This window comes from Poromitra crassiceps (genome assembly GCF_964638095.1).
Source record: "Poromitra crassiceps genome assembly, chromosome: 1".
NCBI lineage: Eukaryota > Metazoa > Chordata > Actinopteri > Beryciformes > Melamphaidae > Poromitra > Poromitra crassiceps.
Genome location: NC_139623.1, coordinates 115336229 through 115354605, shown reverse-complemented (window position 1 = coordinate 115354605; position 18377 = coordinate 115336229). Strand labels below are relative to the sequence as shown.

The 18377-nt window shown below is 45.6% G+C and overlaps 1 protein-coding gene across 1 annotated transcript in view; it reads left to right on the top strand.

Annotated features, from left to right (window-relative positions):
- The window catches only part of bbs9 (Bardet-Biedl syndrome 9), a gene marked incomplete at both ends in the record, with an annotated part of 588136 nt that overhangs the window by 332143 nt on the left and 237616 nt on the right, over positions 1 to 18377 (top strand). Inside the window, one exon of the mRNA XM_083636722.1 lies at positions 14759 to 14941. Within this exon, the coding sequence (XP_083492848.1) occupies positions 14759 to 14941 (183 nt within the window). The remainder of the gene's footprint in view (positions 1 to 14758; positions 14942 to 18377) is intronic.

Genomic DNA, 18377 nt, shown 5'->3' with positions numbered 1-18377 from the left:
AATAGCCTTTTCTCTGGTCTCTCCAAAAAATAACTTAGGCAACTTCAACTCAAGATTCAAGATTCAAGATTTTTATTGTCACTCCGTGGTACAAGTATCACGTGTGAAATTATTGTGCTGTGGACTCCGTTTACAACATAGTACAAATATAACAGGGCATATGAGTGCAAAAACAACAAGAGACACAACAAGCAATAAGGCAGTAGAGTGATAAGACAAGTCAGAGACAGTGGCATATTCACTGCACATAGGTGCACATGTCATGTGCTTACTTTAGACGTGCTTAAACATTTTAAATTCGACGTATTTGACGTACAGGTGCAAATAGACCCCTTATACAGCTTGTCAACATTGAGCTGCGCGCGCATCGTGTAGGCAAAAAGCCGTCAGCCCAGCATTGACAGACACAGAGAACTGTGTAAAAGCCCCGCTGTCAGGACTGTTCTGTGCTCATCTGCAACACACAGTTATATTTTAGTTTTAAAATGCAGTTCTCGGCTTACTACCACAGCTTATCGCCTAGTGATAAGCAATGTTATGCATCGAAATTAACGTTGTTTAATGGGATATGTCTTACAGACCCTTACGCACTGGCGCTGTCAATTGGCCAAGCCTATGGCCAGCAATACATATTGTGCATTCCTTTATAACTGGGGATAGCGTAGATAATTATTCTGTAACTTGCAAAGATATATTGTTATGTTGATAATGCACACAACTCAATAATGACATTATGTAACGTTACTTGGTCCGTTAACTAACCGAGCGATGTTGAGCAGCCTACAGTTTCAGGCAGCTTACCTGATTATGAAGAGCACTACAAAGTCGGGCATTTTTAATGATGTCCTCGTTCCAATCAGTTCAACTCAATAATGACATTATTCAACGTTACTTGGTTGTTAACTAACCGAGCGATGTGGCTGCAGCCTACTACAGTTTACCTGATATGAAATGAGCGAGCACTGCAAAGTCGGGCATTTTTAACGATTTCCTCTTTCGGCTTGCAACCAAAGACACTTACGGTTAGCATTAAAGCAGTATGAGTTGACGGGATTCGGTAAAACTTTAGTCCTTGCTTTGTAGATAGTGTAACAGACTGTTCAGTGTTGTGTTGTGTTCTATTGCGTGTGTGCGAGGCTGTGTATGTTCCCTCGAGTTGCGTAGAACAGGAAATGTGGGGAGAATTAGGTGAATTATAACGTTACAGCCTGGCTCTATCGTTTATTATTTTATTAACCAAGTGTGAATAGGCGGACCCGAATACTCTCCTACAATAGCTTTCCGATTCTGGCATCCCACTGTACAACACGAAGACATATCTAGCTCGAATAGTTTTCGGGCGACTGGAAAACTACTTGACAGGGCTGCGCGGAGTCTGTCTTTCTGCCTCCGTCTTGCGCATCTGACGCTACTTGTTGTCATTGTGACGTAGGCGTATAAGGGGTCTATAGCATATACCTAATTAAACATACAATTAAACATTAGACATACATAATGGTAGCAGCTACAGTACGGTACAGTATAGCTACTACACTATTTGTGTAGTTGTGTCATTCAGAATGCTGCTGCTAGAGTTCTAACGAAGACTAAGAAAGCTGATCATATCACTCCAGTTCTTAAGTCCTTACACTGGTTGCGTGTGTCATAGAATAGATTTTAAAATACTGTTATTAGTCTATAAATCACTTAATGGCCTAGGCCCAAAATACATAGCTGAATTGCTCCCACGCTACGAACCGTCTAGAACTCTAAGGTCAACAGGGTCCAGCTTATTAACTGTCCCTAGGATCAAATCAAATCATGGGAAGGCTGCATTTACCCACTATGCTTCTGCTAGCTGGAACAAATTGCCTGAAGACCTCAGATCTGCCCCAACCTTACTTACTTTTAAAAATAGACTAAAGACTTTTATGTTTACCGTCGCTTTTAACTGCTGACAGCTACTATGCAAACCTAATGAGTCCTCTCTAAGTTTTTAGCTCTTTTTGCAACTGCTGCGCCTGTTGCTTAATGCACTTTTCATACTCTTTTTTTTAAGTTTTGTTGTGATGCTTTTAAATGTCCATTTTATTCTCTTCTTTTATTCTTTTATTTTCCTGTCAACCATTTTATGTGAAGCACTTTGAATGGCGTCTGTGTATGAAATGTGCTATACAAATAAACTTGACTTGACTGACTTGACAACACAACACAACACACACACACACACACACACAGAGCGCAATCTATAACCCACTCCTCTGACCCGTATTTGAACTTTTCCTCAATTTGTACTTCCCTTCTTTCCATGCTGTGCAAAGTGCTCTCTCCCTCTCTTCTCTCTCTCCCCTCCCTCTCTCTCTCTCTTTCACTCTCTCTCTGCTCTCTTTTGCATCTGTTTCTTTACCTCACTGTCACTTTCATCTCTGTCATTTCCTCATAATCACTCCATTTTCCTTTCCTGTAAACTTTTCCTTTCTCCTCCCTCCACTCCCTCTCTCTACTGTAGCTTACATCTCTCCGTCTCTCGCCCGGTCATCCTCCAGAGAGAGAGGGATGAGTTCTGCCACGTAGCTTTTTGCCAAACACACTGTTGTCATTTTCCACTGACACAGATAGAGACGCACATACACACGTGTTCATATGTCTGCCCGTGTGTGTGTGTGTGTGTGTGTGTGTGTGTGTGTGTGTGTGTGGGGCTTGGAGTTCCTCCGTGCTGCTTGCTGTGGCTAGCTGAGCAGGAAGCATCTAATCTGTCGGCTCAACGGAGCGCGCACACACACACACACACACACACACACACACACACACACACACACACACAGCTTTTCCTCTTGCCTGTGTCATTTTGTCTGAGGATAAAACCCTGGCAGCCAATCATATGGTTTCATTCTTCCACTTGCATCCATGTTGACTTGTGTGTGTGTGTGCGTGTGCACGCACGCACGCGCACGCACGCACGCACACACACACACACACACACACACACACACACACACACACTTCTGACAGAAGCTCATTGATTATTGGGGCTCATATTCACACAGCAGGCAGGCAGACATCTGAGCTGGTTTAAAGAGGAGGTTACACTCTTTTAGTAACACAGTTTATTTTGGCTTCACTGCAGCCACACTTACAGTCATGGAATATGCAAGCTTTGTTAGATTGGCCAGTTGGTCAGTTAGCTATTAAGTGCATCCATTTGCCCCGCTAGATCACTTGGCTCTGGTGTTGTCACTCTGCGTATCGATATTTGATACCTTGAAGGTATTGACTGAAATAACCCAGTACTAAGTATTATCAAAAGTAGTATCAAAACATTAGTATTAGTAAAATTGTAATGTATTAAGTAAAATTTATTAGTATTAGTATAGTTTTTTAGTTTTTAGTTTCGTTTTTTTTAGTTAAAAAAAATACCTGCATTCCATCCTTTTTGTAAAAAAATACTATTTGAATGGTTGTGCTCGCAGCCAATCACTGCAACCTTCGATTTAATACAACAACGTGGTTGGCCCACTACCGCAACAACTGTCTACAACCCTTACAGTGGTGGAGAAGTGGAACGCGGTTTATGTGACGAAGTTGGCACTTCAGCAACAACAAAAAAGCACTCTATTGGTATTGTAAGGCTGGCTTTACATGGTGAAACTTTGTCTTTTGTTTTGACAATGTTTCTAGTTATGGGAGACAAAGTGAAGGTACATAATCCTGGGAGAATATTTTGGTATATTATTTGTGTTTGTGTGCACGCGTGCACACACACACACGCGTGTGTGTGTGTGTGTTTGTGTGTGTACACTCATTCATGTGTTTCCACAGACTATTGTTCGTCCATGATGTTTGTGTTGTGGCTTTTCTACACATGCACATATCTGTGTATTCTTATGCCTATATATACAAACATTTTTGGTTGTTTACGTGGTTGGGTTGGGTTGGGTTACCTGAGCAATAGTCTCCCCAGACTCAAATATTACGTTGAATCGCTGCGCTCCGCATACTACATAAATGAGTCTGTGACAGTTCATGGCCACTGCTGGTTTTGAAGGCGGGTTGAAATTGAATGAGTGACAGGTCGTAGCACCGATGAAAGAGCGGTTCGAAAAATGGGCTGCGCCTCCCGTGTCATCTGATTGCAAAGTTGTTTAGGATTGGAGAGGACTGAATCCATCACTGGCATATTACTGGCCAAGTGAACGGTTCCCTCCCATAACCAGCCGGCTGAGGGAAAGTGTCCCAGACCCAGAGAGAGATCTGCAGCATGCAGTAACGTAGTATATCAGCGTAAGAACTCACATGGGTCTGGCGTTGAGACTACCCCAGCAATGATATTGTCTTAGCTGGCATTCGAAGCTGTCTGTTTGCTTCTGTACTAATGACTGCACACAGCGCATGCACCTCATGGCAAACGAGGAAGTAACTTCACTTACTCTTGGTTAGTTTGGTTAATCTTTGTTAGTTCTGGGTGTGTGAATTTACTTCGAAAATGACCGTTTCCTGTAACTTTGGATTATTATTTCATCGCGTGGTGAGTACATGAGTCACAACATGTACATGTGAGTGTTTCTGGCGTTGTTGGAATATTTATTTTTGGGCGGCTGTACCGTTCACTCCCATTGTTTAAAAGGTCCCCGGAGCAGATTCTGGGCTTCTGGGTCCGGCTAGGTCCCTGGAGCTGCTTCTGGATGACGCTTTGGGGATAACATCATCACTGCATCAATGACCTTGACGCAGTGTCATAGTCGAGTATGACATCATCACCGATGTCATCACAGTGAGGATGTGACCATCTCCGATGACATTACAATGGGATGTGTGACATCAGCGGTGTGCAAGTGCTATAAGAGGCCCATGCTCCAGGACCAGAGTGTATTGTGTTGTTTTGGCCTATGGCTTCAATATCCAGCATTAAGGAATACAACATAGGAGGTGATAGTCATCACCCAGTTGGCCAGCGGGTTATGGGAGGAAGGGGCCTCCATAACACTCTTGCCAGTGTGCCTGTGACAACGCAAGCTTCAAGAACTGAACCAGGTTCATGCCTACAACAGACTCCTCACCAAGAGGCCCAGGTGAGTAGGCAGAACTCTAGAACAACCATTGTAGCGCTAAGCTAAGTAGCAACGAGTGCCGTACCGCTGTTTGTAGGTCACGCACAGTGATGATAAAGGCATCCACATTCTCCATTTACTGTCATATGGCAAATAGGCAACTAGGCAAATCTCCCAAAATGTTGGAATATCCCTTTAAAATGCCGAACTTTACAGCAGAAATAAACATGTCATTTACAGCATGGTCGGGGGGGGGATGCTTTTGGTCTCTAGCTACTTTCACGGTTCATAACCGCTGTAAGGAGGTGAATTTTTATCACCCATTTATACATTTATACAGTCTGTGGCTCCAAAAATAAGTTGGATTGTATCGAAGTCAGTGGGAAAAGGACCCTACTTCTCACTTGATTTATTACCTCAGTAAACACGTTCCTAATAGAGACACAGCATGAAATAAGCCAGTGGCATTTTTAGACCCTTTTAGGGTGCTTGAGCACCCCTAAATTTAATCAGAGCACCCCTAAAAAATACTAGACATACAGATGAATCTGTATGTACCAGCAATGTTATGTTAGCTCACTGGGAAGCCGGTGTAACATAGCTCCAAAGTCAGCAAAGTTTTTCACAAATGTAAATGGGCATGACTACTCAAATGGGTCCCTTGACCCATTTGAAAATTGCAGTTCAGAAGGCCCGCAAAGCCGGCAGCCTCGCCACAGAAATTGCTTTCACACACAGCCAAGCAGCACCACAACATTCCCGTCCTGGGGTGTGCTTTCAGGTGACAGCCACCGCTCCCGGATTGAAAGGTGAGCGGACACATTTCCACCCAGCTCCTCCTACCCCAAATTAATATTTTCATAGGTTAGTCTAGCCTAGGCTACTGTATGATGAACGAATTCATTCAACAACCAAACATTGCCGATGTACGCTAGCCAACGACGTGCAGCTGCGGTCGTTAAGGATCAAAGTGATAAAACACGAAAGTGTTGTCCACATGCAGCATAGTAACAAGGCTTTCAATATTCATCTGATCGAATTTATGGATCACAGATGCACCATCATGTAGCCTATTAAGTACAAGGCTAATTCTTATCTTTTGGTTCCAGTTTTTTGTAAAGCAAATTATTCCCATGAAGTAGCCTAATTTTTCTAGCCGATGCGTTTAGAACATTCTTTTCACTTTGATCTTGCTATAGTGTAGCGTATTTACATACTTGCAGTATTTAAACTGCAGTAAGATTCGTTTGAGAAGCATAATAATATGGAATAAAATATATGAGACAGACGGGGATGAAAGGGAGGGGGGGAGAGCAGAGCGCTTGGCTTTCTGACTAGACTGGATCGCTCCGTGGAATTGGAGCTTAAAAGGCAAGCTTGTGACTCGTTTACTGCACTTCTCCAATGAGCAGACTGTGCATAATTTTACGCTTAAAAGGCGTGGTTGGAATGCTTAAGGCTGCGTGTAGCGGCGATACCAAAATAAGGAGTGGGCTGGTCCACGCCCACTAATCTGCGCTGCGCTGAGCGCTATGCGCAGTTTATAGGCCGATGCAACGATAGAGCCCTGTATGTCTAGAATATAGGCTTTTTCATTTATTTTGACAATCGTGTACTGTCACTTTAAGAGAATTGCACCCGCACCCTCAGCTAAGCTGTTGTAGGGTGGAATCAGTTCAGTTGAGGCAGAGACTAGTTGTGGAGACACACGGTTTTTATACCGTGTCCTTTTTTATTAGTTTGATATTATCCAGCAAGAGAAAGAACAGTGGATGTAACCTGTGACACTTGTGGATGGTACAATGGTAAATGGACTGCATTTGGACATTTTATTGGACACTTGCTCTTGACAAAGGCGGTCGCATTTTCTCCCTCTCTCTCCCCTCCCACTGCTTGCTCACTCGTCCTGACCGGGGCCACTCTTGCACTGTCTCTTCGAAACTATCTGATGTAAATATGGAATTGATAAGCTGGTCTCTCAAAGCAATTGACAAAAAAAATTCCACGAGAAGCGCGGGTTCGGGGGAACCTATTTGCCCAGACGGAACTTTCCCTGCGGGCTACATGATGGACGCATGGGAGAAGTGGCGGGTTGTCTGCCTGGCGGTTCTCTCCGTGGAGGACATCGAAGATGTCTACCTATTTGGATTTATGATAACAGGACAATTGCTTCTCGGATTGAGCGTTGCCCTGGTCTATCGGAAAATTGGAAAGACGGCAGCCATTCAAGCAGTCCAAAAGCTGCCCCACATGTTAAACGAGATGGGCAGAGCCGTGAGTACTCAGACTGTTGTGACTTCTGATCTGAATCGCAAGATGGATCACATTTTGGAGAAACTCACTGTTCTGCAAGGCGAAGTGTTCAAGTTGAAGACCATGACAGAGTCTAGAGAGGAATAATCAATTGGAATGCTGTTTCCCTCGCTGTAACCCAAACATCCAATCTCCATTCCGTCGCCCCCACTCGCTTGTAGGCCCGGCAAGGCCGCTTGCAGAAAACTCCCCCAGAAGACTCACTGCAAAGTGGCGCTCAACCACCACCCCCTCCCTCTCCCCCATGGACACCTGTTGTTGACTCTGGACTGGGAAAGATCGAGGTCGTCTCCATAGCAACCTGTTGTGTTAACACATTGACTGCCAGACGTTTTTTTTTGCTGTAGGTAGCTTCTGCCAAGCCGTTTTTTGAGGATTATGGCTCATTTTATAAGAGCCGAGGATTCGTTTCAGCTTGGAGTTTGTGAACATACAATATCTCAAAAGTACTAATAGAATGTGTACTTTCTCTGTCTAAAAGAGTTAGTTTGTAGAGTTAGTACGGTAGTTATGTAAGCATTAGCAGTTGAATACAGCATGGTTTTAGCGTGAAAAAGAATATTCAGAGATAAACGGCTTTTTGTGAAATTGGATGGAACTGTCACTTTAACCATTCATTTTTGGCTCTCTCTCTCTCTCTCTCCCTCCCCCTCTCGCTCTCTCTCTCTCTCTCCCTCCCTCTCGCTCTCCCTCCCTCCCTCTCTCTCTCTCTCTCTCTCTCTCTCTCTCTCCCTCCCTCTCGAGTTGCTTCAACTCCGCCCTCCGTGGGCGGACAAGCTTGTCACCAGTCAGTGCTTTGCTGCTCTCCTGTGCCTGCATGTCTGGGCCGCTGTTTGAGGAAGTCGGGATGGACTCGCTCGTTTGGAGTTTTGGTTGAGAGAAGCTTTTGCGATTCTGGTCATATTTATGCTGCGTGTTTCAAAGTGTGTTCCTCCACCTGTAATCTATCACCCGATCATAGTAGATCGGCTGAATCTATTATGTAAATTTGCAATCCCGCATCGCCAGCAATCAGCGCGAAAAGGAGAATGGCTGGGCTGAGAATGGCTTGACAAGTTAAAAAAATGCTTTCCTTTCTCTAGCCAGGAGAGCACTGTTGCCACTTAGTGGGTCGGTGGAATGGGTTGTAAACGTTCGGTGGCTCCAATAATTATATAAGAGATGTAAAAGGCTTAGATGCACAACCCACCGTCAAAAAAAAAAAATCGATGCCAAAAACGTGTAAACACGTTGTTGGCAGGGAACAGCTGGATTCTGAAAACGTGTTCATACGTTGTTGGCAGTGAATGTGTTAACAGCCTAGACTAGAGGAACCTCAGACATACACTCACACACACACACACATGAACATTCTCCAAGGACTCATGGACATACACCACGCACACACCCCTCCACCCTCCAAACCCCCCCCCACCCCACCCCATCCCCCCGCCTTCATACATTCCCCCCGCTTTGGCACCCCCCCCTCCCCCCAACACCACCACCCTTCCCTCCCATGACCAAATTGCCACCGTATGGCAGCCTTCTGCGTTGTGGTGTGGGTTATCTTGCTGGTAATCCTGTACATGTTACAACAAATGTATATGTATTGTATAATTTCTAAGCGTGCCTTTATTACTTTTCAACTAGTAATAATGTGAATAATCTGAGTGTATTTTATTTTAATGCATTGTCCAATGAATCTGATGGCGCTGTACTATGGCGACTTGATTCTGCTCTCCTCACTCTGAGAGCGAACCCAGAAGAATTTTGCTCGTGATACTTGTACCATGAAGTGACAATAAAGTTTATCCTTTATATAGCGCTTTTATCCAAAGCGCTTTACAATGTGCCTACATTCACCCATTCACACACCGAAGGCGGCAGGCTGCCACACAGGGTGCTGGCACAGCCATCGGGAGCAATTTTGGGGTTCAGTGTCTTGGAGGAGCCGGGGATCGAACCACCGACCTTCTGATTAGTGGACGACCCGCTCTACCTCCTGAGCCACAGCCGCCCCTGTGGATGTGGCATAAAAGTTGTTTGTGTTTTTCCAACCTGACAACGGGCTTTGGAGTGGATAATTAAAAACTATCAACTGAACACGTGTACAAGCATGATGAGCAGCTAAGTTAATGTTAGCTCTGGCTTCCAGTCAGCTGCAACATGTTTAGCATTGAGGTGATACCGGAGGCTGCCTTGAACAACCGTGTTCTTATCCACGCTTCCATCAGGGAGTTTTTTAAATCTAAACTTCCCATCCATCCGGCCAAGCAACGCCCTCATCTGCTTCTTCCATGTTTGTCAGCGCACTTCCCACATGTGGGGATTTGTTGTCTGAAGTGGTATGATCGGTATACCTGGCAGCGGCAGCACTGTCCTGAGTGATGCGTGTGTATGTAGCGGCGGCACTGTCCTGAGTGATGCGTGTGTATGTAGCGGCAGCACTGTCCTGAGTGATGCGTGTGTATGTAGCGGCGGCACTGTCCTGAGTGATGCGTGTGTATGCAGCGGCAGCACTGTCCTGAGTGATGCGTGTGTATGTAGCGGCGGCACTGTCCTGAGTGATGCGTGTGTATGTAGCGGCAGCACTGTCCTGAGTGATGCGTGTGTATGTAGCGGCGGCACTGTCCTGAGTGATGCGTGTGTATGTAGCGGCAGCACTGTCCTGAGTGATGCGTGTGTATGTAGCGGCAGCACTGTCCTGAGTGATGCGTGTGTATGTAGCGGCAGCACTGTCCTGAGTGATGCGTGTGTATGTAGCGGCGGCACTGTCCTGAGTGATGCGTGTGTATGTAGCGGCAGCACTGTCCTGAGTGAAGCGTGTGTATGTAGCGGCAGCACTGTCCTGAGTGTTGTGTGTGTATGTAGCGGCAGCACTGTCCTGAGTGATGCGTGTGTATGTAGCGGCAGCACTGTCCTGAGTGATGCGTGTGTATGTAGCGGCAGCACTGTCCTGAGTGATGCGTGTGTATGTAGCGGCAGCACTGTCCTGAGTGATGCGTGTGTATGTAGCGGCAGCACTGTCCTGAGTGATGCGTGTGTATGTAGCGGCAGCACTGTCCTGAGTGATGCGTGTGTATGTAGCGGCAGCACTGTCCTGAGTGATGCGTGTGTATGTAGCGGCAGCACTGTCCTGAGTGATGCGTGTGTATGTAGCGGCAGCACTGTCCTGAGTGAAGCGTGTGTATGTAGCGGCAGCACTGTCCTGAGTGATGCGTGTGTATGTAGCGGCAGCACTGTCCTGAGTGATGCGTGTGTATGTAGCGGCAGCACTGTCCTGAGTGATGCGTGTGTATGTAGCGGCAGCACTGTCCTGAGTGATGCGTGTGTATGTAGCGGCGGCACTGTCCTGAGTGATGCGTGTGTATGTAACGGCAGCACTGTCCTGAGTGATGCGTGTGTATGTAGCGGCAGCACTGTCCTAATGACTTTATGCTCTCAATTGCTAGTTTCAAGTCTTCTTCAGTAAATTCTGGTCCATTTAGAGTCAAATAGATGGTAAAACAGACTATGCTTCTGGGCGTGATTGACAGGTCGTCTGCAGCTCATCGCGCAGCTTGCTGATCACGGACCATAAGCGGTGCTGCGGCTCTTCTCATCCAAGATGGTGATGGTCAAAATGCCAAATTCAAGCCTTCACAAGGGAAGTGCTGTGTGTGTGTGTGTGTGTGTGTGTGTGTGTGTGTGTGTGTGTGTGTGTGTGTGTGTGTCCGGGCTAAATGTGTCTTTGTGTTCTCTCAGCTGGCATCAATCAGAGTGTGTGTGGAGCCGATCTGCTGCCAACAATGGAGCCCTTCACTGGACCTGGAGCCTTTTATCAACACACACACACACACACACACACTTTCAAAGACCGGGGGGGGGGGGGGGGGGGGGGGGATTGGGCGTGTGTGTGTGTGCGTGCGTGTGTGTTGCGTGGTAGCGGTGTTGTGTGGGGATTTCAAGCATTCATGTATTGGACGTTCTGTGGTTTTGTGTGTATGTGTTTCTGTGTGTTTCAGGTAGTAGATGTTGTGTGTGGGGTCGTTGGGGACATGAGCCGTGTGTGTGTGTGTGTGTGTGTGTGTGTGTGTGCGTGCTTGCGTGCGTGAGTGTGTGTGTGTGTCTGTGTGTGTGTGCATGCGTGTGTGTGTGTGTGTGTGTGTGTGTGTGTGTACATACATCCTGAGTGTGAGAGGAGGCACTCATTCTCTTGTACCTCTATGTTTGTAGTATAGCGTTACACCAATACCAACGAATATGGCTTACTTTGGCAATTGCTGCTTAACCCCTAACACACGCACACACACACACACTCACACACTCACACACACACAGACACTCACACACCTTACAGCCCACTCCGTCTCTGTTTTCTCAGTATCGTATGGCGAATGCTGAATCCATTTGTCAAACAAAACACTGGCGTGCGTTTGCCGCTCCTGCAGATCACTCATTCACCTCAACACACACACTTCCATTAGCCGCAGATCTGCTTTCACCTCTCTCTCTCTCTCTCTTCCCTTTCTCGTCCTCCTCGCTCATCTCTCGCCCCCCCCCCCCCCCCCCCCTTTGTCCACCTTGTCCTTTCTTGTTGTCCTGGTCTCTCCATCGGTCTCGCTCTGTCATCGCTCCCTCACTCCTCTCCTCCTTCTGAATGAGGGATGAGGGGTTGACCTCTGGCTGGAGGTTAGAGTTCGTCTTGTGGACCACACCCCATCGTCCCCTGTCACCAGGCGTGACTCACTGCTAAACTGTGGAATTCAGTACATTCTATTAAGTACTCTATACTTTTGTCCCTCTCCATCTCAAAACGACGACTTTTTCTTCTTCTTTTTGTAACTTTGCTACATGTATCTGACAGAAAGGATCTCTGCACACCTGGGAATATAATATTTATAATATTTATAATTACATGTATCTGACCCCATTAGTTTCTAGTTCATTTAGGAAAAGGGATCACGATCACGTTTGCCCAATCATCCTAATTTAGTAAATTAGGATGATTTCAATTCAATGTTGGCGACATCGCTAGCTAACCACAACTGTCTGGCAACAGTGAGTGGCTTGTAGCCTAGGTGTTTTTGTTAGCGAGCTAAATTATTTAGCTATGTCAAACAAGTTTTAGACAACGTTTTGGCTAACCTTACTTAGCGATACTGTAGCAGGAGGGCTAGCAGGCTATTCAAAAGATTATGTTACATGGATTTTGATCAGTTAGCAGATGGTACAAATAACAGTATAGCCTTACCAAGCGGACTATTGGGACTAACGTAAGTTTTATGACTATCATGTGAAATTTGTCATTACTCAAGCCAAAGACATAGCCGAGATGCATTCGTGCTTGTTTTATGTACTTACGTTATGTCTGCAGTAGGCACTATCCACAAAATAGTTGTTGATTTCTCCATCGCTTGTAGTACAAGAGGGGGCGGGGGAGCAGCTTGCCCCGCTCTGGTGGGTGGGGGTCAAGATTGTTTGGGTAACACCCCTTTGTTTTGGTTTAAAATGGCGACATCTAGTGGACAAAAAAATTGCACATCGTGCCTTTAAAGCTGGAAACTTATTTCCAGCTTTAAAGGCACGATGTGCAATTTTGTGGGGGTGTAAAAAAAATGAATTATCCTTTAACTCATTCAGGGCCAATGACGTCTTTGACGTCTTATCAGGAATAGCCCAGAGGGCCAATGACGTGTTTGACGTGTTTTTGTTTTTATTACTGCAGGGCGTAGTTAAAACACTTCCCCAGCCTGTCACATGGTATCAGGTCCCTATCATCTAAGACAACACGTGAACAAACACATACCGCAGCTGTTGTTTTGAAATTGAGCAGGAGGAATATCAGAAAATGGATAAGGAGCTTGCCTTGTGCAGACTGGAGAAACCCCATTGAAACGCCCCTCGCGCGCTGCAGGAGCTGGTCGCTTTTCTGTGTGCCAGCCTTCCTGTGTGCCAGCCGGAGAAAACCGGAGAAAGTAATCCACAGATGCGTTTGATCATCGGAGGAATGAGGAAATGATCGATCAGCAGTGATCAGAGGGCGGTGAGGACGTGTTGAATAGCCGAGGGGAAAACGGCAACGATAGCAGGAAGAATATGACAGGGGGAGACATGGACGAGCAGCACACGAACAGCTAGGCACGCAGGCAGAAGCCCGCTGCCCGTTCTCAAGAGCTTCATGAAATCGCTGGACTGCGTGCCCTCCAGTGTAGTGTCTCTGCTCCACTGTTGCTCCTGGCCAATCCCGGCGCCACAGGGCGTGGTTATTGCTTATCCTATGTGGGGTTAGAAATCACGCAACGAAGGGGGATCGTGTGTGTGTGTGTGTGTCTGTGTGTGTGTGTGTGTGTGTGTGTGTGTGTCTGTCTGTCTGTCTGTCTGTCTGTCTGTCTGTCTGTCTGTCTGTCGGTGTGTCTGTCTGTCTGTCTCTCTGTCTGTCTGTCTGTGTGTCTGTCTGCACACTCACTCACACTGCAGTATTGTTGAATGTAAAAAAAAAGCACTTCATGTGTATATATATATATATATATATATTTATTTATTTTCATTTGTGTCATAACGAATAGTATTTACATGTCTGATGTCAATACAGTTCAAAATAAAAGAATTGAGAGCGAGTTCTGCTTGAGAATGTATATTTTACAGAAATTGCATTTGCTCCTGTTTGTCATCTGAGAGAGAGACATTTTGGGTGAAAACAGGGTGTATATAAATGGATATAAGTAGAGTACAGAACATGCTAAAAGCTAACTTTTTTTTTCCTGGTGAACCCAGAGACGTACATCTTCATTTTGAGGTATTGCAAATCACTCTGGTGCTAATAGATAATTTACTGTGGGTCTTGAAAGATGACCAACAATTATGAAAATCTTTGGCCTGTGCTAAATATTGGCAGTCCTAAACTGGCCCTGAATGAGTTAAGGTCTGTGTTACTCTATTTCACAAGGATGTGAAATCCTGGAATCGCTATACATCACTTCACTCTGCAGAATTCTCCACAATGCTCTTAAAGAGACAGGCAGTGGTAAAAACAAGGGGAATATACATAAACCATTCGATATGTATTTACTTATTTATTTATTTACATCCCCATTAGCCACTACCTAGTGACTACTCTTCCTGGGGTACACAATTTATAATTTAATGACTATTTGAATATTCAAAAATCATGACCCATCCCGATCATCAAGTAATTCCTGTAAACAAACGCAATGTTTGTTCTCTATCTCACACCAGTGGTCTTGATACTGTAGTTCTAGGCTTTCTCCACATTAAGACTACATGTCCTACAATACCTGTTGCTTTCTGAAAGTGTTAAAATGTTTTAAAGCTCTCAAACTCATAGCGAAACCATTCAATCATCAATTTGAGTAGGCAAATGACAGTCCACCGAAACACCTGTCATGTGTGTTGTATAGGAGTGATACTCACAGCCCCTCCCTCCCTCCCTCCACCAGGTGATGGCACTAGCGGACGCTGCGGAGGAGAACCGGGCGTCGTTGGAGCAGGCGTTCACCCGCCTGCGCTCAGCCACCCACCTCCTGGTGCTGCTGCTGGCCTTGAGCCACGGCCTGACCCTCGACCAGACAGACATCCTGGAGGCCACGCTGCTGCCTCTGCTGCATGACACGCCACAGCTGGTACACACGCACGCACAAACACACACTCTCACACACACACACACACACACACACACACACACACAATCACGTGCACGCGCACACATACACATGCACGAGCACGCACGGATGCACACCCGCACACACTCTCTCACACACACACACACACACACACACACACACACACACAAACATACAAACGCACACACGCGCACGCGCACATGCGCACACACACACACACACACTCAGATCCGCGCACACAGCACACACACACACACACACACACACACACACACACACACACACACACACACACGACTACACATCCAGCCATCAGTCCGTCAAGCTCCTGAAATTGGCAGAAGACACCACCCTCAAAGGGCTCATCTCTGATGGTGATGAGTCTAGACACAGAGGTCAGAGGTCACAATAAGAGTGGATGACATGGGTAACGGATACTGAACGAGTAGGTGCGCTAAACGATTTTAATGCACGATGCGGAGGCAAAGAATCACCCTCTTGACTCATTGATTAACCTGCTTATTCCATGGTCATTTGCCAACAATATAAAATAAAAGCACTAAAACATTTTTGGTGTAAGTTTTGCAATCAAAGTTTAAAGTTTTATACAAGCTGTAAGTCGCTCTCCCAGGTGATTTCCCTGTTAACACCTGGGAAACTGACTAATACCTGTAACAATCATTACCATCCCATCAGCTTCTCCAGAGATACTTAATACACTATAGCAGCGGTTTTCAAACTGTGAGGCACGCCTACCCTGGGCGAAGTCCGGTGTCATCAGTCCACTCCCTTGAGGAAACGAACAGCAGTACCGTATGATTAATCACTGTTAATGTTACACATTTATAGTTGCTGTTATCTAACGGTGCCAAAGCCTTAGCAAACTCGTTAATGTTAGGCTAACAAAGGCACGCAGCCAATTTAGTTTAGAAATACCATGTGAACATTTTTAAAACGTACCGTGGTGGATAGTGGCGGCTTCTGCTTTTCAGTCCACTGAAGAGTCGCAATGTGTATGTGTACAGTAACACCGCAGAGAGAGTGTGCTGTCTGGTAGCCTGTGCCATGGTCGCTCCGCCCACCTCCAGAGGGAGGCATTAGTTTGTTTCATTGTTGAGGCAGGTGTGGCAGAATTGAACAGAAATTAATTAATATTGAACGTGTTCCGTGTCCAAAATTCACAGAAACAGTGCTCTGCACTGAGTCCACCCTCCGTACACCTCCACATGCCGAGTTTGAAGTCGATCAGACACAAACGGTTCTCGAGATACGCGAAGGACAGAGGGACAGAGAGAGAGAGAGAGACAGACACTGCCGGCATTATAGTGTAGAAGATACAAGCTGATACTATTATGATATAATGATAGTGGCCGCGGATGAATTTAGACAGTGATTAGACTTGAGCCGAACTATGTGTGCATTAAACAGTTTTAACTAGGTGTGCGTTAAACAGTTTTAACTAGGTGTGCGTTAAACAGTTTTAACTAGGTGTGCGTTAAACAGTTTTAACTAGGTGTGTGTTAAACAGTTTTAACTAGGTGTGCGTTAAACAGTTTTAACTAGGTGTGTGTTAAACAGTTTTAACTAGGTGTGCGTTAAACAGTTTTAACTAGGTGTGCGTTAAACAGTTTTAACTAGGTGTGCGTTAAACAGTTTTAACTAGGTGTGCGTTAAACAGTTTTAACTAGGTGTGCGTTAAACAGTTTTAACTAGGTGTGCGTTAAACAGTTTTAACTAGGTGTGCGTTAAACAGTTTTAACTAGGTGTGCGTTAAACAGTTTTAACTAGGTGTGCGTTAAACAGTTTTAACTAGGTGTGCGTTAAACAGTTTTAACTAGGTGTGCGTTAAACAGTTTTAACTAGGTGTGCGTTAAACAGTTTTAACTAGGTGTGCGTTAAACAGTTTTAACTAGGTGTGCGTTAAACAGTTTTAACTAGGTGTGCGTTAAACAGTTTTAACTAGGTGTGCGTTAAACAGTTTTAACTAGGTGTGCGTTAAACAGTTTTAACTAGGTGTGCGTTAAACAGTTTTAACTAGGTGTGCGTTAAACAGTTTTAACTAGGTGTGCGTTAAACAGTTTTAACTACCGTAAATTCCGGACTATAAGACGCACCGGTGTATAAGCCGCGGGACCAAAATTGACTATTTTTTTCTTCTATAAGCCGCACCGGACTATAAGCCGCGGGTGTTTTGATGTTTAATTACCATATGAAAGGGTTCGTGCACAGAGAGGAATGTCGGGAAAGAGATCGCTGTTTGGGGAAGCTCCCATTTATTAACATTTCAACAAAACAAAACAAAAGTCAGGTCACTAATCCCCAGACAAAATCACACAACAATAGGCTACCGTATATGTGCAGCAAACCTGTAACCAGAGAAGTCAAGTCACTAATCCTCGTCTTCCTCTTCTTCCTGCGTACTGAAACCACCAAAGTCCTCATCTTCAGTGTCGGAAACGAACAGGTTCAGGGTGGCTTCGTCAACCACTCTCCTCTCTCCTTCAGGTGCCATGGCACGAGTCCGATACCTCACGAGTCCGACACCTCACGAGTCCGAAAAAAGAGGCTAACTTCCCCCAGACCCTAACCCAAAACCTAACCTCTCCCACCCCCACGCCTAAACCTAACATCCCCCAGACCCTAACCCAAAACCTAACCTCTCCCACCCCCACGCCTAAACCTAACCTCCCCCAGACCCTAACCCAAAACCATGAGGTGTCGGACTCGTGAGGTATCGGACTCGTGAGGTATCGGACTAGGGGGCAGTCCCCGTGGCGTCATCCTCTTCATCCCGCAGCAGTCCAGCGTTTTGGAACCCGTTGGTAATTGTGGATGTTTTCACACTCCTATAATATTCCGTGATCTTCCTTTGTGTGAATTCGCCGAAGTTTGTGATTTTCTCCTGATAGTCGGGAGGGAGTTGTTCAGTAGTTCTCCCCCGGACGGACAGTCCCTTTTGCCCAGGTTACGCGCGGCTGCTCTGTTTGATCGGCGGCTGCTCTCTTTTAATGCGAGATTGACTGCTTTCAACTTGAAAGCTGCCTCGTGTGAATTTCTGCGTACCTTCCCCATGGTAAGTGAGAGTGTTGCTTCTACTGCTCGTCTTGTTGTGAATATTCCTTGATCTTCCTTTGTGTGAATTCGCCGAAGTTTGTGATTTTCTCCTGGTAGTCGGGGGAGGGAGTTGTTGCCCGAGTGGCCGTTTGCTTACCGTAATTACCATATGTAAGTGGTCACGCACAGAGGGGATTGTCGGGAAGAGATGGCTGTTTGAGGAAGCTCCCATTTACCGTATTACAACATTTCAACAAAACAACATAACACAACACCACCGTTGTTTATTTTTACAGTGCACACAGTGTCCGCGGTGTGGTGAAAAGAGGGCAAGAGAGGAAATTAAAACAGAAGTGGATTTATAGTTAGAAAGAGTGCTAAA